This window comes from Amphiprion ocellaris, chromosome 17, assembly GCF_022539595.1.
Source record: "Amphiprion ocellaris isolate individual 3 ecotype Okinawa chromosome 17, ASM2253959v1, whole genome shotgun sequence".
NCBI classification, from domain to species: domain Eukaryota; kingdom Metazoa; phylum Chordata; class Actinopteri; family Pomacentridae; genus Amphiprion; species Amphiprion ocellaris.
The window spans coordinates 24464807-24491478 of NC_072782.1; the positions used below are offsets into that span (position 1 = coordinate 24464807).

Below are 26672 nucleotides of genomic sequence, written 5' to 3' on the forward strand. Positions count from 1 at the left end.
AATATATAAAGTACCACAATTATGAACCACACTGGAGTTGGGAGGAGCTGGTTTGGATGGATGTCAGGCATACAAAGTGCTTAACTCCCACTCTAGAAACGGGGAAACAGGGATTCATGCCTTTGTTGCCTATTGTTTCCCCTCTCTTCCTACACTCCTATCCATCTCTACTGTCAACAGTTATTCAATGGGAAAATTGATAAAAATGGTCCAAGACTTTGGAGGCCAAGGTGAAAATTTCACAATGGTGATATGATAGCGTCTGCTTTACACAAACATCTAGTCAGTATTTCTTTCAGTGGAATAGAGGCCATTAAATAATATACTCACTAACAGCTGACATTTTTACGATGACTGTTGTTTCTTGGTATCACTGATTTATGTGATGTCACAGTGGTTCAAGATACCACCAATAAATACAGCAAGAAAAACTTTAATAATATGAGATCAATGGATAACACCACTGACAAATGTTCCAATGAATCAGAATTATTGTTCACACTTGTATAAACTGAATACAACAGGAAACTACAGCATTTATAGATTGATATAGTTTATTGCACGTACATATTCCCTTTGTCTATTCTATCATTAGTAAAATACAACTCAGTGGGCACAGTATCTAGAAAATAGGCATCATGTAAACATGTCCAACATGTAAATCAACACCAGTCATAAAAATGAAAAGATTAAGTCAAAAGTTTATTCACAAACAACAAGACATCTGTTTTCAAAAATAAATAGCTACAGGTAATTAAAGTTATTGACTGATCGTTATTGTTATCAATTGCATTATCTGGTCTCAGCAATGAGGATGATGAAAATCTGCTTCTACCAAATCATGTGACAAATTTAGACCTGCAATAACAGATGCTCATTACCACTTGGGGGCAGTAAAGATAAGATGTGGACACCATTATATCCCTCACTCAAGCTAAAATGATGAACAACTGCTTATTTCAACATCCATAAATCATAGAACAACATTGGTATTTACTTGGACTGGTAATAAGTCCAATATTATTCTCTTTGAGCCTGTCTCTGGCCTCGACCAACTCCTGAGGCCAAAATCTACCCCTTTAGCTGCTAAATGCTCCACTATGCCTGTATGTTAGTCTGTGTTGTTAGGCTGCTTTTTGTGATGAGGAGGCAATGTGCAGTTGGCTTTAAGAGTTTTTTCTCTGGTAACAGCTGTGGCCAAAACAGCACTATGAGACAGGTAAGAGTGAAACAAAACAGTAAAGTTTCAGCCAGACAGCCAAACAGACAACTAAAACTCAGCAAAGAGCTCCGTAAAGCAGGAGCTGCAGTATTCTCTGTAGGTACATCACTGCTAGAGCTACATGGTCATTTGATAAAGTACCCAAAATATGATTCAAAATATGAATTCAACACTTTATGTTTGCAATCTGATTTTTTTTTTTTGTACTATTATTCCCTTTGAACCGCTTCTTACAAGAAGAACTGAGCAATCAGGTTTGCCACACCCAGCAGGATCAGGAAACTGTGGAAGAGGGCTGAGGGCAAGCTGAGCCTCCCCTGGCGTCTCAGGGAGATCATGTGGACTAAGGTAGGAAATACAAACACTAAAGCCAATCCACATGTTGCTCCAGAAAACCTGCAAAAGGAGATAGAAAGTTACATACATGTCAAGTAATGCATTAAACAGCTTTGAATTCTAAGAACATAACTAATAACATCAAATGCAAAGTCTGTATGTAGAATTCATATTCTATTGAAACCTTATGCCGACCTAAGGTTTAGGAGAGCAATGCAGATTCTGTCCTGGCCATGGACCAGGACAACAGATAGCCCTATTCAACTACTGTAGAACTTTATATTATAAGAAAGTAAAGAGATATGACAGTCCAACATTACTGACACAAAGGTCAGTCAGTACAGAAAATATTGAAGTTTCTTCATGTGTAGTCACGAGGACCACCCCAGAAAAGGGATACTGTCATTAAGAGCACTCCAGAAAAAGAACTTCTCAGAAGTTATTTGTAGTTAACAGCCTCAGAAATCACCAGTAAACAGGATGGCAGATTCAAGCCCACGAGTGCTGCCCAGACTTCAAGCAGCAGTGTCAACATTCAATGTCAGGAAGAGATTGTGTGAATCAGGCTTACATGGAGGAACTGCTGCTATAAGACTAATAAGGCCAATTTGAAAATTATTTTGGTACAAAAAAAAATAAATAAAAAACACAAAACAAAAGAAAGAATTGACACAAGATCAAATTGACATGAGACCAAAGTCAGACTTTGGTTTGATGAGTGTAGATGTGAGATTTTTGGTTGTAGCCATGATGTATTTGTGAGGATAAAAGAATAGTATTTGCATGTGTGGTTCCCACTTTGGGGACAGAGAACCAAGTGTGATGGTAATTTATTCAGAGTTCAAGTCAAAACATAAGCATGACCACAATAACATTCTGCACTAAAACATCATCTCATCTTGTTTGTGCTGACTGGAAATATAATTTGTTTTCAACAAGACAATGAGTCAAAAGACATGTCCTGGCTCTGAAAGGGTTGTTTGACCAAGACAGACAGTGACAGAGTGATGAGAAGTTATTTTTCTGGGGTGCTCTTCATGAAAGTCTTCCTTTTCTGGGACGGTCCTCATGACAACACTTGAAGAAATATTTTCTGGACTAACTGATCTTTGTTTATTTAAGTAATGCTGGACTGTCATCTCTATTTACTTTGTTACAATATAAATTACTATATTAGTTGAAAAGGATTACTTGTTGTATATCAACACCAAAGCCCAACATCACTAACAAAAACATTAAGCATTTAAAGATCTACAAAACTGTTACACGTGACACGCTCATGAAGCTGCTTAAGATTCTGGAAACAGAGTGCAAACCTGTCATCAGGGCAGCCACTGACTACTTTGAGTAATATAAATACGAAACATAATTGTGCTTTGTTTTTCCTCTCAGCAAATGATTGAATTTGTGTTATTTAATTGTTGTGTTCTACACTGCAAAAAATACTAAAAACAATGAAAAACCCTAAAACGAGTAAGTGTATCCAAATGTTGCACTGGTACTGATTCGACAAAAATCCTAAAAAATTCTATAATTACATTCAGACTACCAACAATTGTGTGTTTTACTACTCTGGAGTCGAACACCTGCACTGAATTCAATCCATCCTGACCAAGAAGAAGCAGCACTCTATTCTTCAGAGGCGTGCCCCATCCTCTGGTTTACATCTTTGTGGAAAATGATTGATACTGCAACAAGATAATGAGCTCAAACACAATTCCACAGCTCCAGTCACCAGACCTCAACAGCACTAACATTTCTGTGGCACATGAAGACTGAGAAAGCCATACATCCCTCACATGACAAGAAGGTCTTTGAAACACTGTCACATCATGCTCGAATAACTCCTCAGGTGTTACACAAAGTAGAGTTCATGCAGCTCGAGTGCTGCCATTGTTAAGCAAAAGTTAAGCAAAAATGAGAAAATCTAATTCAATTTTCTCTCAAGTTTTTCAGTTTAATGACTTTAGGATCCATTTTATCTGCAACGGAGGGCTTGCTTAGTAGGCTATCTATCCATAATATCCACATGGATATCTTAAAAGAAACTATGACTGGTCAAAACTCAAATTCAAGATCTTCATTGTAGTGCAGATTAGTCAAAACAGCAGTTTCAGATATCTACAACTAAAGTTCAACCAGCAATATGTAGACTAGGTTGAAATATTCTAGAATATGACTATGATACATTCCAATGTGCCAAATTAAAGATATCTTTAAGTTAAATAATTGTGAACATTCAACAATCCAATTGATATTAGAAAGTCATGTACAATGTAAACTGTCTTTACGTATTTCCTCCATACAACTCAATGAGTAACTTTTACTAGTGTGTAGAGTGGAATTACAGCTGTAATATACCAGTATTTTAAAGTGTCAAAACAGGGTTGTACATTACTCATCATAATTGCATTATGGACTTATTGGACAGTTCTGAAGAACTGAAGAAGCCTCTTGGATGAGAGGGGACACTTCTTCAAGAACCTACAACAGAAGTCCAGTTGACTTTTCCTGAAGCTCCTAAGACTACCATGACCTGGATGAATGAGAATCTACACAAACATACTGGTTTGCACCTTGCAACTCTTCCATGGGTGCCATTTTCACCCAGTGTCTTCCTTATTGTGGAATCACATAGACGGACCTTAACTGAGGCCAGTGAGGTCTACAGTTCTTGTGATGTTCGTCTGGGTTCGTTTGTGATGTCCTGGATTAGATATCAATGGGCTCTTGGAGAAATTTTGGTGGTTGGGCCACTCCTGTGAAGGTTCACCACTGTTCCATGTTTTCTCCATTTGTGGATACTGTCTCTCACTGTGGTTCTCTGGAGTCCCAGAGCCTCAGTAATGGTTTTGTAACCCTCCACACTGATAAATGTCAGTGATTTTGTTTCACATCTGCTCTTGAATCTCTCTAGAACGTGGCATGATGTGCTGCTTTTTGAGACCCTTTAGATACTTCACAATGCCAGACAGGTCCTATTTAGTGATGTTTAGAACAAGCCTGGCAGTAATCATGTGTGGATGTGGAATTTTGTTTCATAATCTCAAAATCATTGAGATTGAACCCAACTGCCAAATGAATTTGGTCATTTGGTAGATTGGTAGCTAAGGGGACAATTACTTTTTCACAATCGGCAAAGTGAGCTGGACAGCATTTTCCTTCAACCAAAAAAAATCATCTTTTAAAAACTACATTTTGTGTTTCCTTGAGTTGTCCTTTGTCTTACATTTAAATTTGTTGATGACCTGAAACATTTCAGTGAGACAAATATGCACAAATGGAAGACATCTGTATATATACAAATAATTTTGCACAGCTACACACACACACACACACACACATACCGTATAATGGATCCGATATTGGGATAAAACTTGGCCATCAGGACACCAGCGCCAACAATTAAGATATTCAGCGTCAGAACATGAAAGAAACTGAAGAGAGATAATGTTAAAAGTTCTGATATGCATTAGGATTAACTGAAAAGTTACAGTTGGAGTTCCCCTGTAATCATGTAAGATCTTTATTCTGAATTTGTAACTTGCATAAAAAGTTATTTCTCTCTACCAATTTTTTTTCATTGCTATCCTGCCTTTGTTTTTATTCCGATTGTTTTAAAAACTTTCAAATGCTTTTTGAATGTTATCGAAATAAATATTTTTGCCACTGAAAGAAAAACATTTTACTGATTACATATTACTACTTTATGCATATGAATGAGTTGCTTATTTACATTCTTTTAGCGCATTACCAAACCGTGTGAAATATGCCTCTGCTAAATGCTTCATCAAAGAAAGAGAGAAAGAAAGAAAGAAAGAAAGAAAGAAAGAAAGAAAGAAAGAAAGAAAGTAAGAAAGAAAGAACGAAAGAAAGAAAGAAAAAGAAAAACAACAATGCTAAAACAATCAAAATACACATTTACTCATTTAAGGGTTTGAATTTTGCAATTTTATACATTCTACAACAACAATGAAGACATAAAAACAAAAAAGTAAGACGTATGGAATTCTGAAGTAAACTGAGCCTGAACTACTGAATTCTGAGATGCAATGAACTTGAAATTTTAGAGGCTAGTCGCTCAAATGACCTTATCCTGGGCAGGGTTTAAAGGTAACACTTAGACCTCCTTTCTTGCTGTGGTCCTCATGAGGGCTGCTTCTATTATTGTAATTCACAATTCAATATTTTAGTGCGCTCACGTGAACACAGTCAGAAAAACACAGAACTAGTAAAACCCTTCAGTCATAAAACATGATATATTAAACAACTATTAAACAAATAGGTAAAATGCAACCCAGAAAATAGCCACAGAAACATGAAATAGGTAAAAATAACAAATTCCAGCACATAGGAATGAATGAAATGAATGGCAACACTGTGTCTCCAAAGTACTGCACCATGTTGATGGTTTCTCTGACTGCACTTGACGAAACCTGCAAAGATCTTAAAAATGACTGACCTATGTTTCTTAATGTAACGAGGGACTGTTCTCTTTGCTTAATGGAGTAGTTCTTGCTGTAATATGGATTACTATGATGCTTGAATAGGACTATTTGCTGTGTTGCATGTATTTAAAGGAGGAGACCTAGTCAGCTAGAGTGGCTGCATGTTCCATTAGATTTACTAAGGTGGAAAATTGCCTGCCTGAGGTTTTATACGAATCTGCACGTTCCAGTCATGCATGCTGAATTTTACATAGTTAATATCTGACAGTACTGTACGCGATTTTTGTCAAAATTAAAGCGCACTGATGTCAAAATGATAAATTATCATCACCATTCTGCTGCTTGGATACAGAAAAAACTAATCATAAATACTAAAGTCAATATCATTTAAGGTTACCTGGGGTAATTATTTCCAAAGATCTGACCCATTATCTGGACCCGCACCAGATATCCCAGCAGAGGGTAGACTGTGATCATTTGGAAAAGCAGGAAGGTCCGAGCCACAAACACCATCACATCAGAGGTGGGGAAGTTATCCAAGAAGTTCTGTAAGAGAGAAGCAGTGCAGTCCGTGCAAAAAAATCTGTGGGGAAGCTGCAGTCACAGTAAATAATAACACTGTAAAAGCATATTGTGAATTAATGTTAAGCATTTTGAGCCATTTTCCTTAACTACTTCTTACTCTATCTACCAATCAGCAGATGAGAGGTATAAGATTATCATTTCATCCAAATGTGCATCCAAAGAAATGTAAACAAAAAAAGTTAAATTGCTCAATAATGGTTATAATTTTTAGAGAATACCTAATCATACCCGATACTGATCAGCCACAACGTTAAACTCATGTACCTAATATTTGTTCAGACATAACATTAATACCACCTGCCTAATATTGTGTGGGTACCCCTTGTGCTGCCAAACTGCTCTGAATCATTGGAGCATGCACAGGGGACCTCAGGGGATGTGTGTGGTGTCTAGCACCAGGACACTGCAGCAGACCCTTTGTGGATTGTGGGTTGCATGGTGGCACCTCCGTTTATTGAGCATCAGGATCAGGGGAATTTTTGCAGTGTGGGGAGGCACACTGTCTTGTTAAGGGAGGCTGCTGCTGTTGATGAGTTCTGTTGCTATGAGGATCTGTGCTTGGTCTGAAACAATACTCAGGTGGGTGGTATGTGTCAAAGTAACACCCACATTATTGCCAGGGCCAAAAGTTTCCCAGCAGAACATTGCATTATAATGAGATGATAAGTCTTATTCGCTTCACCTGCCAGTGGATTTAATGTTGAGGCTTATACATGTACATGATTAAAAAGTCCACTATATACCAATAAGAAAAAACTTCATCCAAAAGATGAAATACTGTAGAGTGTCATGATTTGGGATTGCTTTGCTGCCTCTGGGCTTGTACAGCTCTCATCTTCAAGTGGAAAATTAACTCGCAAGTTTTTCAATGCATCTTTTCAGACAAAGTTGGCTGAAGCTCAAGAGAAGTGGAGTGATGCAGCAGGACAATAACCCTAAACATAACAGTAAATTTACTGCATAATGACTTCAAACAAAGAAAATCCTTTTCGGAGTGTATCAGTCAGAGCTCAGACCTTTTGAAATGAAAGGCAAATACACTGGCTGTCCAAAAAGAAGTTGCACATTCTAATATTTCACGGGACTGCCTTCAGCTCAGAGAACGACACACTGGCTGTAGCATTGTTTCGATAAGCTTCTGTAATGTCACAGCATTTATTTCTGTCCAGAGTTACATAAATTTTCTACCAAGATCTTATATTGATGATGGGATAGTTGGATCGCTGCACAAAGTCTTCTCCAGCACATCTCAAAGATTGTCAATGGGGCTGAAGTCTGGACTCTGTAGAGGTAAATCCATGTGTGAAAATGACGTCTCATGCTCCCTGATCCACTCATTCTCAATGTGAGCCCCATGAATCCTGGTATCGTCATCTTGGAACATGTCCATGCCATCAGGGAAGAAGAACTCCACTGATGGAAAGACCTGGTCATTCAGTATATTCAGGTAGTCAGCTGACCTCATTCTTTGGGAACATAACTTTGCTGAACCTGACCAAGCCCAGATCATAACCACAGGCAGTGTATATTTATGCTGCTACAGAGGCTGTTCACGAGCTGATTGTTTGACCTGGAGTATTCTGCACCTTTCCAGCAGCTCATCCAAACTATTTCATACTCAACACTGATGGCATAGCGTTAAGAAAATGTTAACATTAAAACTCAGATTAGCTGATGCCACGTTATTCATTACCAGCACCGTCTCTCTCCACTATCTGTCTGTGTATAATGCACTCTAGAGCTAAACCTATAATACTGATTATATTTTTATCAGTTAATATGGCAATTGATTGCTCAATTAATGTGACGCCTAGTTTATATATTATTCTGAATATTACTATTTATTACTAAATTAATCTAACAGTTCAGTAATAATAATTATCAAAAACATGGCTCATTAAACTTTTCTCACTGCTGTGGTATGATGTTGATAATTTCAAGACTATATTTGTCAAATGTTTAATTAGAAAAACACTGGTGTCATATGCAGTTAACAATAGCCTGCGGTGTTGGTTTAAGCATTTTTTCACTCACACACTGTCGATAAATATGAAACAGTCCAAAAAAAACATGTGAGATGACAAATGATGCAACAATATGTGGTGTAGAAATTACATGGAAGAAATGAGGAAAAATTTTGAAATGTAATTTTAAGTGATTACTATGAACAAAACATGTTCCATGTATTGGTACAGTCTATGTCACGCTTGGCTGAGGAAAAAAGTGAGCAGGACAGAGCTGTCTGTCGCTGCGATCTGAAGAAAGACTGATTGAAGGCAAGGATTTTTAGCTGCAGCATGTTCGCCAGGGAAAGCCATACTTAAATTAGTGCAGCCATTTTTTGCGATGGTCAGCATCAATAATGGTGTTAAGTCCGTAGTTGCAGCTGCACTTTAATATTTAGCCTTGTTTCTTCCCTAGAAATACTCATCCAAACTGACCTAAAACTTGATACTATACTTCTGCAAGACCCATGTAATACACCTGACAAGGTGAAGCTTTCAGTATCATTATTCCTCATAACTGGTTTCCAGTTCCAACACGTTTGGCTGAATGAGTCCAACTAAAAAGTAGTCACAGTAGAGTTAAGAAGTCATTTTAAGACATGAAGGGGATATTTTCATAGAAAAAAATAGATACATAGAGATTAGTTCTTGATCTTTATTCAATGGCCAAAGATGCCCTGTAGACCATGCATGAGCGATAAAATGGCTAACACTGTTACTGTCTGTATAAATTGTTTTTCAGTTATCTACCTTGCGCCTCACTTAGACAAAAATACATTTGCAAGTGCTTATTTTAGCTGTATTACTCCAGTGATGAAGTGAATCCATAACCATTTTAAGTTTTAAGTCAAGTTCTCCAGCAAAAACACTAATCCTCTAGATTACCTAGAAGGTAAAGGGTTGCTACAACAAGCCAAAATAAAAAATAATCTCTGTGAGCTCTGGATTTGAGATTGAACATTTTTCAGATCAGATATTTGTTAAACAGGGCTTTATATTATAATTAAAATCATACCACAGCACTGTTGTGGAAATTAGATGATGGAATAAAATGTTTAAATATTAATGAGGGAAGTTGATATTTATTTTCAATAAATTGTTTATTATAATATTTTTAAAAATATGACAACATAAGGAAAGGTAAAAAACAAAAAAGAAATTTAGAAAAAGGAATAAAAGTTCAAGTATAAATCTTACTGGTTCGATGCAGTCTTTGAAGAGAGGGGGTGAGGGGAAGGAAGCAAAAATCAACACTCCCACATACAGATAGGTCATTCCTACTAGAAGATAAGCCACAGACAGGTCCCGCACCTAAAGACATCAAAACACATTTACCTTAAAATCATCAACTAACTTTTTTTGTTTCCTGAGGTCATTAAACCATGAGGAAAAAAATGAAAGCAGGAGGTTGGTCATGAATAAATTTGGTCCATATTAATTTGATTTGATTTGTACATCAACACTGTCATCACAAATGATGACTCACATGATCCACAAAGAAAAATATCAAGAACAATTCGTGAAACTGCACAGTGGTATCTGAATCAAGTCCGCAAAGACCACATTTGAAGAGTGTTACGCACAAATTTTATACATTGTAGATTAATACTAAAGACATCAAAACCATAAAAGTTGTCATTATGTTGTAAACAAAAAAGTGTTAATCTTTAGTATTAATCTACAATGTAGAAAATAATAGAAATAAATAAAAAGCGTGAGAAGGTGTGTCCAAATTTTAGACTGGCAGTGTATGTGTAGTGTAAGAAAGTGTAAGGAACTTGGGTGAATAGGGCTTACATTGTTCTCTTGGTGCCTGTTGCTCTTCATTAGGGTGATAATGCAGTTGTGAATGAAGAATGCCAGGGTTAGGACACCAGTCAGCTGAGGGAAGAGCAGTCTGAACTCTAAAAGAGCAAAATAAGATCAATGATAGATATGCTACTGCAAAGAAACAACAACAACAGCAACAAAAAAAATCTAAGCCACAGTAATGCTTCCCTTCTGGGTACATTGTTCATTACTTTCCATGATCAGAAACTTTTATCCACTGCACTCATTTATATAGATATATTTAAAATCTCAGAACAAATTGAGGGAGAACCTCCATTTTCAATGATGCCTAGGTATATACAAATAATGTCTTAATAATGATAAGGCTTTGGGTCTGCTGGATCTGCTCCAGAGGTGCTGTAGTGTGGGTTGACCTTGCATTCTCATTCCAGCTTCCTAACAAGCTGGGCTATGTAAAAAAATAAAAAAATTCCCCTTGCAGGATCAATAGAGTAGGCTGGCCTTGTGTTGAGTTGGTTACCACTGTTGCCTTACAGCTAAAAGGTCTTGGGTTTGCTTCTCACTGTGCCTGCATGGGTTCTCACCAAGTGCTCTGGCTTCCTCCCACAGTCCAAAGACATGCTGAGGTTAATTGGTATGATAGACTGGTGACCTGGTCATCCAGGTGAATCCTGCCTTCACCCTAAGTCAGCTAGGACAGACTCCAACCCCCTGCATCCCTACAGAGGATTAAGTAGTGTACAGACATTGGGTATGGATAGTATACTGTGTTAAATAAAATAAAAATAAATAACTAAATAAATGTCTTTAAGTTTTTATTCATCTGGATGATGATTTTAGGTTTTCCTGAAGAATGTGGAGGTAATTACCTTTCTTCATAATTCCATTTACTTTCTGTAAAGAACCCGTTCCACTGGTGGCAAGACTGCTCCAGAGCATAATACAACCATCACCAGGCTTGACAGTAGGCATGATGCTTTTCAGTTTAAATGCCACGCAAACACAAAACATAAGTAGTAGGCTGCCGGCAGTGCTTAGATGGAGGTGATTGGGGACATAGGATTACGGGTGTTTAAGGACCGCAAAGCCAGTATTGTTAACTTTATAGTTTTTTTTTTTTTTTTTTTTTTTTTAAACTGACAAATTGATAATGGATAATCAAGGCATACTGATAAAGCTGCACTGGGTTCCCATTTAATCTAGACAGGAGAGTTCCTAATCTGGGCTACCAGCCCATACATGCACCAGTGTGTGAAGGAAAGGATGTCAGATAATCTGAGGTACATATTTAAGAATTACACACTGTCTTTGCATTTGAATCGCTACTAGACAGCAAGACCAGGGGAAGAATTTGAGTTTCAGGGACTCCCTTTTGCTGGAGAGCGAATGCTCCTCAGCTCTGGACAAAGTACACGGTTTCCTAATGACAGATGGGCTAGCATAATATAACTGGTGACTGGGATGGGTGAGCCTTTATATGCTGAACTGTTACTGGTTTGAGATGCAACTAGTGGTGTTGGTCCCTATGTGGAAGACTGGAAGGTTCTGAGAGAATTAGTACTTGCAGCACCTGAACAGTCACTCTACGCTGGATGCTGCTGAAGCAAGAAAGGTTGGTAGTTGTATCATGGAAGTGGGTGGGACATGGGCTGGACTGAAACTCATGCCATATGTATCACCAATATACACTCACTGGCCACTTTTAAACTGCTTCTTAAGACAAATAACTAACCAGCCAATCCCATGGCCACAACTAAGTGCATTTAGGCATGTAGACATAGTCAAGACAACTGACTGGAGTTCAAACTGAGCATCAGAATGAGGAAGAAAGGGGGTTTAAGTGACTCTGAACTTGATTGTTGCTGCCAGACAGGCTGGTCTGAGTATTTCAGAAACTGCTCATCTACTGGGATTTTCACGCACAACCATCTCTAGGGTTTACGGAGAATAGTCTGAAAAAAAGAAAATACCCAATGAGCAGCAGTTGTGTGGACCAAAATGCCTTGTTGATGTGAGAGGTCAGAGGAGAATGGGCAGACTGGTTGGAGATGATAGAAAGGCAACAGTAACTCAAATAACCACTCGTTTCAACCAAGAAATGCAGAATACCATCTTTGAAGGCACAACATGTGTAACCTTGAAGAAGATGGGCTACAGCAGCAGAAGACCACACCACATACCACTCCTGTCAGCTAAGAACAGGAAACTGACAAGCTCACCAAAATTGGACAATAGAAGATTGGAAAAATGTTGCCTGGTCTGATGACTCTCGATTTCAACTGTCACATTCAGATGGTGGGGTCAGAATTTGGCGTAAACAACATGAAAGTATGATGTATAAACTCTTGCTTAAGCTGTAGCTTTAACCAAATATTAGCATTGCTGTATGTATATTCTTGACTCAGCAGCTGTTTTTCATACTTCCAGATGACCTATAATAACTCTATCAAAGAACCAAACTGCAAGATTGTTTTTTGTGACAAAGATGCATGGGTTTCAATGATTCCATCAAAGGAAATTCAGAGTTATAGGAGTCACTGGGAACTCAAGACTGCCATGTTAAACATGGTATTTACAAGTGTATGTAAACTTTTGTTCATGACTGTACATGGCCATTAAGAGTGTGTGTAAATTTTTGTTCACGACTGTCTATGCTGTGGGACAAGCCAAGTTGCCTTGGGATTGTGTTCAAGTACATCACCTTTATCTGTAAGCACAGTTTCAAAGAAGATCAAATGGAACATGACACTATAGTCATCTTGATTCTTGCTTGGAGAATAGGATGAAAGGCTTTCTTATTCAAAAATGTTGAAGGAGTTGATCATTTCAATGGGATATAGCTTACTGTTTTAAATTGATTAACTAGAGTATGCCAACAAAGTTCATCTCAGCTGCTGTGAAAAGAAACACAAAGGTTTACCTGGAACATAGAACTGGGTTGAGTCAAACCAGTGGAACTCTAGGTGGAAACCGAGGCGGACAGCTTTAAAAGTAACCAGCACAATCAGATAGACCACTGATATGGTGCCTGGAAAAGATGGAAGGAATTAAGAATCAATAAATGAGTGACACAGCAAACAACACATTCAGAAGAAATAATAGTTTTAACAAACTTTGGAGATAAGCCTCATCTCTAAGCTGACTTACCCAACAACTAATTAGACTATGTTCTCTCTGAGTTAAGTATGTGTACATTACACAGCTGCAATTCACCATGGCACAGAGTTTAAGAATATTAATGCATGTGTATTAGAAATACAAAATGCAAAATTCACTTTATAGACACTAATACTATGGTGATGGGAGTGATAAAGCACTATGGACAGAGTGTCACAGGATTTATGCACTAAATAAAATGCTTTGCTTTATGCTTTATTAAATTGTCCAGCACTGTACAAGAATTAGAAGCTTAAGGTTAGTTAAAGGCTGTCTAATCAAACTGCATTTCTTTGCCTGTCTGTGTGTCTGAATGTACACTACTAGTCAAAAGTTTGGACACACCTTCTCATTTAATGGCTTTTCTTTATTTTCATGACTATTTACATTGTAGATTCTCACTGAAGGCATCAAAACTATGAATGAACACATATGGAATTATGTAGTAAACAAAAAAGTGTGTTAGATTTTAGATTCTTTCAAAATAGCCACCCTTTGCTTTAATTACTGCTTTGCACACTCTTGGCATTCTCTCAATGAGCTGAATTACTCCAATAATATAGCTTGTCTTTGTGTGGTATAGTGCATTATTACAGTGAGTGGGGAGAGGCTGCATGGAGAAAGAAGCAGGGGGCAGAGATTCACACATCTACAAATCCCAGTGGAGGTAACAGTGTAGAGTTCATCTAAATCATTTTAAGGCAGGAACAGATTATTTTCAACTTCTAAATAACTTCATACATAGAGCTGATGTTTTAGGGGTTTAAGCATTGAGGGACTGATTTTAATACATGCCAAGACTATGTGCAACATATATGAAAACCTCATTTTTAAATGACCAAAGTCCAAATCATGACATGAGAAATTAGAAAGGATTATGTAATATATTTATTGCATAATTGCTGTTTATTGCAAGTCAGTGTTTTAAATGTCTAAAGTTTTGTGGAGGTTGTTTACTTAGCAAATGTTTAATAGGCCTGTTCAGTAAGTGTATCAGTGCAGGAGAAGTGAAATTCTGAGTGACTGCCAGATACCAGCTTAGGTTCATAGAGTAATCTCAATTTCTGGAAGCAAACTCCTTCCCTCAAGTCTTAGTTTTCACTAAGCCCACTCTAAAGAGCATTTACAAAACATTTGTCCTTGACATGCTAGCTGTTTCAGTTATTTGGTTACTTCATGTACCTGCAGTCAGATATTAGGGTTTTCTGAGCTGAAGTGTATTTCTGTTATTAATTCAACACAGTGGCAAATATAGAGCTGCTAAAAATCAATGAATGCAAGTTAGCTAAAATTCATTCAGAGACCATGACAGGCACCTAGTGCTGATGTGTGCTTATACTGTGACACACTGAGTTGCAAAGAAATTATGGTATATATTCTGTGGCAAGCCTAAGCTTTCTGACATATTCTTAACGTTGCGCTTATTCTATCTTACCCAAGAAGGTGAATCTTGCAAAGAACGAAGCTGAGCGGAAGCAGAGCAATGGAAGCAGCAGAGTGATGAGGTATAAAGGGACGGTGTTGGTTTTACTCCAATAGTGTTCAAAAGAGTTGCCATCAGAGGTATCATTTCCACTGCTGCCGAGATAAAGTACGTTCATGGTATCATTCCTTCCAGGGTCAGTGTTTGGGTATGGACAGATGACTGGTGAACAAACCAACAAAGCATTACCATTCACAGATAATTCTTCTTCTTCTTACTTGGATAGTAATAGCCACTATGTATCTAACTGCCCATAAAGAATTATGTAGTTCTTTACAAAACAACTACATAATTTCTATCTATGATAAAAGAAAGTTGCACTGTGTGAGCGACTTACCTTTATCTGAGCCGTTGGTTCCAAATTCTGAGTCTGACACGTTGACATTGTGAGCATAGTCTACAGACAGGAAGAGAAGCCATCAGCTCAAAGAAAAACCTTGTCTTGCAAGTTTAGAGATACAACCAACAATCCCTTTCCATTTCTCTGCACAAAATTACCATAATCTATAACCAGATGTTTTCATCAATTACCTCAATAATGCTATTAAGTTGCTTTTTCAAAAGTATTTGAAAATGTAATTAGTGAGCTCTGAAAAACTTCAGTCGTGATGTATAGTTACACTATACAGATTTGCAAAACAGTTAAAATAAATATACAAGTAAACCAGACTACAACTAGTGAATGCTATCCAATCCAAATGCAATAATGCAAATGTCTCTTGTGCAAATATCCAAAGATACTCTCATTATGTCTTGCCTTGACAGGTATTATGATTTCTGGTAGTGTGAATTTGAATGCTGTTGTAAGTGTTGTAACGGTTAATGCGAAAACAGTTATTAGTGGTGAACACATGGCCCTTGGAATTTAATGCTCATTAGGCAATTGTGTAAATGAAACACAGAAATTCCAAGGTGAACTTTGTTGGGTCATTTAACGAAGAAAGCATAGAATTATCCATAGCACAGCTGGAGGAGTGTGGAAAGTGTTTTAAATGTGTGTTGCCTAAATTGTCTTTGTTTAAACAATCCACCAAACAGGACTACAAATGTATGTGATACTTGCTTTCTTTTACTGACAACAGCATTGTGACTTACTGTAGATAAACTGTCCAGTGTTGTAGAGGAAGTTGGACATGAGGACCCAGTAGACCACCATGGCTCCAATAAGTGACACCATTGAGAAAACCAAGCTGGACCACTGACCAAACTTTCCAAAGTAGTGCCTACAAACATCAGGGAACTCCCAGTTGGATGTGTCCACGCAGGCTGGGCAGAACACAGACAGTAACTATAGCAATTATTATCTAATTCTCAGGGGAAAAAAAGTCAAAGACAAGATCACATAATTTCAAGAGGATTTGCGAAATTCATTGCACTGAGAAACACACAATGTATGAGATAAAATTCAGTTGCTGATCCTTTTAATACATGCAGCAGTTTACATTTGTTTAATCTGTTACTGTTTGGATTTGTTTCTTACTTGCTGTCATAATGACAGCTTACTTTGATTAAGATAGCAATAAGTGCTAGGCAACAACTACATCTAGTTACTGCATATTATTAGAGCATTTTATCAAGCAGGACAGAGAAATCACTTCTTGTTGGAGAATAGTGGATTTATCATTACAGAAAGCAATGGAATGTGAATTTTGAAGCAAGAAAATTATGTCTGCTCTCTGCAGCTCCTCCCACGTTGACTCTTTGCTTTCTGTAAAATGGAGTTCACATTTGTTTATGTATTTACAACATTTACAGTCCAGTATTTGGACAGACAGACATTTTTAGTCAGACTTTGTGTTGCAGCACATTCAATCTAAAATAAAATAATGGATACTAAACTAAAGGACCAAGTGTCAGGATAAGAACTCCACTAGGTTTTTATGAGTATTGAAAACAGGGATTGACACTTGGCTACTAAATGTTTCTTGGGCAGCTCTGTGATGTTTGTGAACAAAAAGCTCACATGTGGCTCAGACACTGACTGAGAGTTGACAATTTCCATTTAGACTGAGGTGGAGTTCACTCCACTGCATAAGAAGCATAACAGCTGCCCATTAAAGTGAAGAAGATAACAATGAGGGTCAAAAGGATGCCAAAACAGTTGGATACAAGTGGACGAGCAAAAAATCGTTTGCATGGTGAGTAGGACAACGTGATTATGGCCAAACTGCTAATCAAGGTTATTGTCATCAATATTCAGACCATAATTAGGTTTCAGTTCAGTGAAGAAAACAAAAACAATCACAAAGTATCCGTACTTTGTGATTGTTTTTGTTTGCTTTGTTTTTAAATAGAAATAAACTAAACTAATTAAGAACAGAATAAAGATTGTTCTATTTCCTCATACATACTGTATTTAAATTAGCATTTGTATAGACACTAATGTGGACAGTATCACAGGTTGCACTCACAAAATAAAACATTATGTTTTGTGTGTCATAAAACTGTCCCACATTATAGAGATTAGGTAAATGTCAGCACCTCTTTCATTCTTCACTTTTGAGTATAAAATGAATGCAGGACTTTGATGGTATTTTTACTGTGTGATTTTAAGCTCAGTGAAGAAAACAGCTGAAGTACTTCTTCTACCACAAACACCAACATTCAGTCAGAGAAACAGAGAAAGTAAAGTAAGACAGAGTTTGTCAGACCGAATTTATCAATGCAGACCGTTAAACAAATGTATGTATGCATAATGTACGTTAATGTTCATGTAATGTAATTAACTCCGCTGATGGGCTACTAGTCAACAAAAAATACCTGGTTAGGATGAACTACAAGCTCATCAGTCAAATTGAGCGTTTCTCTGTATGTGTGTTATGAAAATTGTTGTATTTGCTGATTGAATGTTCTTATTCATCGTAATACAGTGTGATGTGTGCTAAAAGAGGAACAAGGACACAAGCTGCTCACACAGGAACTTGTAGGATAAGAAACCAGTTCTAACCACCTGCCTGTAGCCAACTAGAGATAACACATACCAAGATGTGCAACTCATGCTTATGTGCCTGTTTAAAAACTATGCTATTTTTCACCTTCCCCAGTCACTTGTTCAGACTTTGCTCTGTTCATGTTGGTTCCTTGCGCAAGTAAAATTTTGCTTTGACTTGAGAGACGACTGAGTATTAATTTGGAGAAGTCAGGAATCCACTAAAGAATTTTCCTGACAATGTGATGAACATGTACTGAAAGTTTGGACAGATTTTTCATGTTTCTGCTCTGACATGCAAACGACTTATCTGTCGGAGTCTGTAATTCCATTTTGGATGTGGAAAGCAAAAGTGCATCATAGCAATAGCTGAACCGTTAACGTCGGAGCTTATCGATCTTCCAGTATTTTTTAAAAATTTTGCTATGGGGCTCATTTAATACCACAGCTTGGTACACATCCCTACAGACAATAGGTACTAATTACGTACAACAAATCAACTTACTACTTTAAGTTAGTAGGCAAACTCCATCAATTAATATAAGGTACACCATTGCAAGAAAAATTTGTACTTTACAACCTTGTTACATTACCATAGGTTGAGGGTGGAGGCATCCATAAATAAAATACATCTCAAATAGCAGCTGTCTTTCTGTGCATGGACTGTATCATTTTCCCTGAATATTGATATTCCTAGATCCCATTTCCTATGGTCTGTATACTGAGCGAGTAAAAATGTATGTATTTTTTGAATCATTGAATTATATACAATTCATTTTGTTTCAAAACAAAAAAAACACATGAACTGTTTAAGGGGTGATATTAGAAAAACAAACCAAAAAAACTTTTTTGCAAATAGATAGATAGATAGATAGATAGATAGATAGATAGATAGATAGATAGATAGATAGATAGATAGATAGATAGATAGATAGATAGATAGATAGATAGATAGATAGATAGATAGATAGATAGATAGATAGATAGATAGATAGATAGATAGATAGATAGATAGATAGATAGAAGAATAAAAAGTAAATTAAAAATTACATAAAAGACTAAAGACAAAAAACATCTCAGAAAAATACAGTAATACTATATAATACGTAACTCAAGAAAATGGCACATATTCTATAAAAATTATTACAACAAGTTGATTTGGACTGGGAACACAAAATGTAGTTTCAGAGAATAAAAAATGAATGTAGTTTATTGTCAATTAGGATCATTTATCCCCCATTAAGATACATAAATATCAACCAAAATGTTGCAGACTTACATATTGCCTTTGGTGATTTGAGGACGATGTAACAACAGTACAACATCAGCAGGCCTGTGAAAATGAGGATGACGACCCCCAGAGTGAAACCAGCCTGAAGAAATAAAGTCAACACTTACTATTTACTTTCAGCTTTCGTCCTGTAGGTCAAATTTAACATTTAATTTCAGCATAACTGAGGTCAGCACAAGACTAGTTGGTTTAGATGTGGCTCTCAACAAGATGAGGAGCGATCATGAAGTGTACAAAATAAAGCAAAACACCTGCTTAATGCCCCAAGGTATGCTAAGTATAGACGTGCCCATCATTGTGTTCCATATAGCAAATCTGTGAGGAGAGAAAAGCAAAGGAGATCAAAGCAGTTAAGCACATTCACTTAAGCATGAAGTTCAGGGTGACGATTTGACAGATGCTGGCAGCGCTTACATTGTAACGATGCTGGGATTTTTAGAGGCATGGTCGCTGCCTGCAACCTTAAAAGCTGTCCCCAGTGGACTGTAGATGTAGATCTCCTCTGGCCGAGGAATCACATGGTCTGGAGGACTCTGGAACACACGCAGACACACACACAGACACACACCAAACAAAAAAACCCACAATGTATGAGCTAATATATAATATAGACTGCCCATTGACCTGACAAAGATCTAATTAAAATAAAATATACAAAATCACAAATACGTTGTCCAATTAGGAGCAAAAAAGTATATTATCATTATAATTATTACAACAACAACAACAACAACAACAATAATAATAATAATAATAATAATAATAATAATAATAATAATAATAATAATAATAATAACAATAATAATAACAATAATAATAATAATAATAATAACCATGACAAACAAGGACACTACTCTCCCCATACAGCATTATCTGAAAGACATTGAACAGCTTTTGGTATAACATTCTTCCACGGTCAGTGGTTAAACAGAGATGTGGGCAGTATTTACTCAAATGGGTGTTCCCAGTATATTTGCAAACTAGGCTTTATTAGTAAATTACCAATTTTTTTTTTTTTTTTATGAAGAGAGAGTTTTTGTAGGCTACTGTATTTTTTAATTAAATAACAGAATTGCACATTAAAAAAAAAAATCCTCACAATCAATCTCGTGTTTCCACAGTATTTGTTTTCCAAAACCAATTCAGCTTTTCTAGATTTTGCCTTTTGTGTCAGACAGAAGGTAAGGTTTGCGTCACTATTTGTGCATCCGTGCTGCACGATGAAATGGTAAACCATCACCCCAGTGTCATTAAAAAATCCTGCAGCTTTTTTGCAGTCATGGAGTCAAGCAGCTAGCAGATGTGCAGTTTTATTTTATAATTTTCTTGCTCTTCCTGGTCTTGTCTTCATTTCCACCATTATCTCTTACAGTCATTTGTAATAACATCTTAGACTGGAAAAAAACGCAATCTGGTGATTCTTACAGCCTTTCCGTACTTTAGGTATCAGCTAGCTTCATTTTCAGATCTTGGTCAGTAGTTGAGTATTACAACAAAATTGGAGAATTTATGAGCTCTACAATTATATACTAATAAAAATGGCCTAAATTTGTGAACACATTAAAATGATTTTTTTCCTATTTAAAAAATCATGAAGTATAAAGTAACAATGTGCTGACAATTGAGGAAAGGCTAACTTTTTTGATGTGTTAGCTGATCATTTCAGAAATCAGCAAAAGGTGTAACTTTTGCAAACAACTAAAAATACAACAAACATAAGTAAAATGTGCTTAATGTAGCAATTCAAAATACAGTAATCAACTGATCACATTTGCAACACAAGTTAATACATGTGTCTGGGTTTTATGTCGCTATCTGTTGTTTGTTGTTTGGTACAGGTACTTAGTAAATATGTGGCCAGGAACTATAGCAATGATAATGCATCCATGGCTATAACAACTAACTGAGACTAGACCCACCAACAGTCTGTCAGAAGAGCCTGTTAGTCTGCCATAGTAATGGACTCTGCTGTTGAGGATGGCAGCCTCTGCAGACACTCTCTCCTGTGGGTCATCATCTACAATATTTCTGGGCTCCACATGGAAAGGTCTAAAACAAGAAGATAAAAATCATGTCATTTTGAGTATATTCCATTTATAAAACCTTTTTTAAATTAATTTGATTGTTTAAATCAAACAACATATAAAAATGCCAAAAAACCAAACATGCAGCATGTCTCTATCTTATTTAAAATTGAATCTCTTTTTTGGGGTTCTGAGAGTTAGCAAAACAAAATAAATGATCTATTTATGTCATCATGGGTCGTGGAAACCAAATGTAAATTAGAGATTGCAGGTTTAAGTAGTTAACAGCATTCATAGTTATGAACTATACAGCACAAATACAGCAACAAGACCGCACATGTCTTGAATTAAGAATTTCACACGTTAAAACAGACATACATGTGCATGTGACTTGCTGTAAGGTAAGTGTTTTCGATAGTTTATTTTCTAGAAAGGTAGTTGGTCTCTGTGAAATACCTAACTGAATTAAAATTCAGTGAAACTGCTAATGCAGTAGGGAATGATGCTAGGGTGGTGCAAAACTCACACATAACTGCTCACATAACTAACATGTAAGTATTTGTATGTCAAACGAATTCCTAGAAGCCAAGCTCATAGCAAGTACTTTGTTGATTATCTAGCAAACACTGTCAGCAAAGAAAGCTATGCAAAGTCTAGGTCAGCTCAGCTGACCATGGTCCATCCACACTTAGTAGAGTTAACCTACTGTAATGACCTGTACAATGCTGATCAACAAACTCCATGGGCACAAAATACACAAATAGCCTCAGTGTTTTTGCCAAGACATTCTAAATGCAATAAATACTAAATTCTACAGCAATATTATGTGTAATTTATAGATTTTTATATGTAATACATGTGTAAACTGTACAATTATGAACACAAAAATGTTACTTTACTGTCTACAGCAGCAATATATGATGTTGTTTTTAATAAACCACCTCACAATGTACATGTACAGCCTCTGCTTCAAATTTGATCAAACTTTTAGATTCTATTAAACTGACCTAAAAATGTGAAGCACCTGGCTCATAGTCACATCTGACCACCTACGTTGCTTCTCTGAAACATCTCATGTTCTAAGCTATTACCAAAGTAGCAGACACTCATCAATAGCTTGACAGTGATGTGACTTCATGCATTCATTAAAAGCTGGGTTTCTCATATTTTAGCTATTAACTGCTCTCCTGTCACTAGAATTTCCCCTTCCTGTTCCAAACATGCCGCTGTTCATCCACTATTAAAGAAGCCCTCTCTAGATCCCTCTGTTGTGAGAAATTTTAGACCCATCTCTAAGCAGCCATTTTTATCTAAGATTTTAGAAAAAGATAGTATCCAATCCAATTGATTTCTTTTATGACTGCCAATCAGATTTTTTTAAAAATCGAATCTGGCTTTTGCTCCCTATATAGCTGGAGACTGCACTTGTCAACGTCTCCTATGATTTGCTGCTTGCCTGGGACTCTGATCTGTATTCTGTTTTAATTCTCCCTAACCATCGTTCAGCCTTTGACACAGCATACCATAATGTAATCAGTCATCTGAAAAACAATGCTGACATCAGTGATGTAGCTCTGGGCTGGTTCATCTCATATACAGTGGCAAGAAAAAGTATGTCAACCTTTTGGAATTTCATGGTTTTCTGCATGGACTCATATCAGCCCAAACCATAAAATTTGTACAGCATTTCTTGCACCGCTACATCTTTGCACTTTTTAAACTTATTTTTTCCATTCTCATTTCTCATCCCTGTACATATTGTAAATATTATTACTACTATTTTACTATTATTTTATTACTATTACTAAGTTTATTGCTACATAAGCTGCTGTAACAATGTGAATTTCCCCTGGCGTGGGGAGAAATAAAGGATTATCTTATCTCTTATCTTATTGTTTTGTCATAAAATGCGACCTGATCTTCATGTAAGTCATGAGTATTGACAAATATAATGTGCCTAAAATAAATACACAAACAAATTCTGATCTTTCATGTCTTTATTGAGAACAACCACAAAAGTCTCATAGTCCTAGTGGAAAAAATATGTGAACCCTTGAATTAATGACCTCAAAAAAGCTAATTAGAGTCAGGTGTTGCTAAGAAATGAATTTGGAGGTGTGGACTAGAGCTACTCTGAGGGATAAAAACCACTCAAACTTTTAGAATTTGCTCCACACAAGAACAATACGCTTGTGTGAACCATGCCTCGCAAAAGAGCTTTGAGAGGATCTAGAATCAAGAACTGTTGATTTACATAAAGCTAGAAAGGGTCATAAAGGAATTTCAAAGCCTGTAGAAATTCACCAGTGTACAGTTAGGCAAACAATCTACAAATGGAGACACTTTGGGACTGTGGCTACTTTACCAAGAAGGGGGCGCCCAGTCACAATGACCCCAAGAGCACAACGAAGACTCATTAATGAGGTAAAGAAACAACCCCGAGTGACAGCCAAAGATTTGAAGGCGTCATTGGAACTGACTAACATCTGTGTTCATGAGTCTACAGTACATAAAACACTGAACAAGCAGAATGTCTATGGCAGGACACCAACGAGGAAGTCACTGCTTACTAAAAGGCATTGCTGCACGCCTGAAGGCTGCAAGAGCATACTGGTACTCCACAGCAGTGTTGACAAAATGCTTTGTGGACTGATAATATTGTAGGGTTAGCCTTGATACGTGTAATAGTTGGGTAAAGTAGCTTTTATATAATTTATGTGGCGTTTACTACATACTATGTAAATTTCTCAGGTAAAATGACACAATAAATAACACTAAAGGGGCATATAACCTCAACATTTACAGGTTACTTATGTAACACCAATTACAATCTGTTTTACTGAAAACCACTTTGGTGCATTGTCTGAAATGCATGGTATAAAAAATATTTTCTTGACTTGAGTAAGCTATGTTATCTATATTGCATGCTTGGAATTTAATTTATTTGTTTAAATTTGTTTTCATTATACGTCTAATTCAACATTTGTTTCATTGTAAAGCACTTTGTAACTTGTTTTCGATAAGTGCAATACAAAAAATTGTTAATATTTTACGTGGAAGCACCATAAAAAACAATATTACTGGAGACACATGAAACTGTGTCGTCAATGAAGTGTCCTAACCTTTAAGGTTGTACTTGACTCACTGCAGTCTTCTCCTAAATGATAGGTGTTGATGCTGAGAAAAATATTAACTACACCACTGGAAAGGCTATCAGGGTTGCTAACAGGCAAGTGGTGAATTTTCATCTTCATTTTTAATTATTACAGAAATATTTGCAGCTGCATGAAAACCAATTCTTACGAGTTAAAACAGCCCTATATAAAACATAGAAACGGAACAGATGTGGGAGCTCAATACCTCAACAAGACAAAAACAAGAAGACAACAAAGAAAAAAAGTATGAGGGAAATCACCTTAGCTACATCACACCAGAGAATCTTTTTTTTTTAATGTTCTCAGAACGTTTCAATATTGCTTTGCAGCAAAGTCACATCATGTGTTTCAGCTGTGACACCCATGGACCAATCTGAGACAAATTAAACACCTGTGTACCACTCCACTTTATCCCAATGTAACATTTTAAATATCATGGGCATGATTTTTAAAACCAAGAAACCACTGCTGTCACAAACCCAACATAAGTGGACAAAAGGTTCCACTGAGAGGTGCATGACCAGCCAAAACTACGCCAAAGCCCACTGCACAGCCGCAGTAAAGAATCACTTGTAGCGTATGCTGCTGTGTACAAAGGCAACGACAGTGAGCATAGTCTTAGCTAGAGGGTGCCGGTAGAAACACAGAACTGCAAAGAACTCTGTCATGTTGGTAAATGAACAACAGGAACCTGTGTGCAAGGCCGCAAAATCTGACAGGAGGGACTTATCCTCTGTCATGTGCAGATGAGAGCAGTGCTGGTAAATACCACAAATCGTCTGGTGTAGTGTTTCAGAGTAATCTACCTTTTAACCTTGACGTCCAGAGAATCTACAGAGCCCCTGTGTGAGTAGCTCTCTCCAGTCTGCTCTGAGCTCAGCAGAGGCCTGCAGTCGTCCTCCATTATTCCGCTGACGTTCAGCTAGACTCTCATCACCTGACTGTGAGGAAATATATTGTAAAATTTGATCAGCTGCAACCACAGCAACCATAAAACATTAAAACACTGTGCTACACACACTGTGTTTTCCCCTTTTGTTTTTCTTCTGTCCTTATTTAGATGTACGATTAAGTCTACCTGCCTATTGTGGCCAAAACTATTTACAATGGCAATACTGTTTTTGATATCTATAGAAAATTTAAAAGAACACTCAAATTCACTTTTAACTTTGCTTATTGTGTGTTTTATCTCACGTTTGATGAATAAATTTCACTAAAAATAAAGGTGTAGGAACAGTGGGGATTTACGACTCCATCATATGTGTATTATTAGCATGAAATCAATATTTCATTGTCTAAATATCATGGTTATCATTGATGTTGTTATCTAGCATTTTATCCTGACAAAGACCCAGTTAAAACCTTGGGTGCATTGCTCAGGGACACCTACAGAACTAGGTCCAAACATAAGGGGTGAGGCTGAAATGACCATGGAAGCATCAACATCGTGAATGTTGAATAAAACAGAGCTGCTGACTCACAGACACCGAAAACAATGAGGTCTGCCTACTTCCTCACATATGAGGAACACCTGCAGCTTCTGCACAAGTCAAAATGCAGAGACTGTCTGATGTATACACCTAAATCTATCATTATTTTCAGACTGGATGTTTACAGGAGTCTGACTCTATAAACACAGACTGGCGGAAGACTCACGTGAACTGTAGTCAGAAATGTGAGAAAGTAAAGCAGCGAGTCTGCAACAGTAGGGACGAGTCATGTTCTATCACTTAACTGAGTTACCGGCTGACTGACACGTGTTAACATTACAGACACCATTTAAACGAGAGTCTGCAGTGAGCCGTTCCTCCTTCTATCTTCGGCTCATCTCAGCTTTGTTGTCTCAGCAAATGTTTCAACCACAAAGTTGTCTGGAAATGAAATGTCAACGCAGCAGCAGCTCCTTCCTGTCTCACAAGTGCTTTCTTTTGACCGACGCTGTGGACAGTTCACACAATATTACGAAAAATAAATACATACCTGCTGCAATCCGCAAAACTGCTCTGGACCTCAGTAGGACTGCAGAGGACGTGAAACTACAATTTGAAGTGTATCCTTCCTCCTGTGTTGTTGCTGTTATTGTCCTTCTTCTTCTACTACTTCCTCCTCCTCGTCTACTTCTGCTTTTACTTCCTCTCGTGACGTTTAACGGTGCTTGCTGGCTTTTAGGCTTCGTCACTGCCACCTTCTGGACTCAAAACGTCTTTGTTAGCCGTGTATTTCTCTGCTCCATATTCATCAGTAAG

At 37.1% G+C, this 26672-nt stretch overlaps 1 protein-coding gene across 2 annotated transcripts; it reads right to left on the reverse strand.

Annotated features, from left to right (window-relative positions):
- Positions 1-536: 536 nt before the first annotated feature.
- slc38a9 (solute carrier family 38 member 9) lies at positions 537-26560 on the reverse strand. 2 transcript variants are annotated; one of them, XM_023286310.3, is made up of 15 exons: positions 26407-26560; positions 25233-25367; positions 21167-21296; positions 19662-19780; positions 19499-19562; positions 19236-19329; positions 16123-16293; positions 15365-15424; positions 14980-15189; positions 13309-13416; positions 10395-10501; positions 9795-9908; positions 6404-6552; positions 4906-4995; positions 537-1618 (listed from the first exon to the last, which is right to left on the reverse strand). In XM_023286310.3, the coding sequence occupies exons 2-15, from the start codon at positions 25328-25330 to the stop codon at positions 1453-1455; spliced, it is 1680 nt and encodes a 559-aa protein (XP_023142078.2). In that variant the 5' UTR covers positions 25331-25367; positions 26407-26560; the 3' UTR covers positions 537-1452. The 2 variants fall into 2 exon arrangements, with proteins under 2 accessions (XP_023142078.2, XP_035811366.2); XM_035955473.2 differs by lacking the exons at positions 21167-21296; positions 25233-25367 and having other exon boundaries at positions 26407-26539.
- Between the last annotated feature and the right edge of the window lie 112 nt (positions 26561-26672).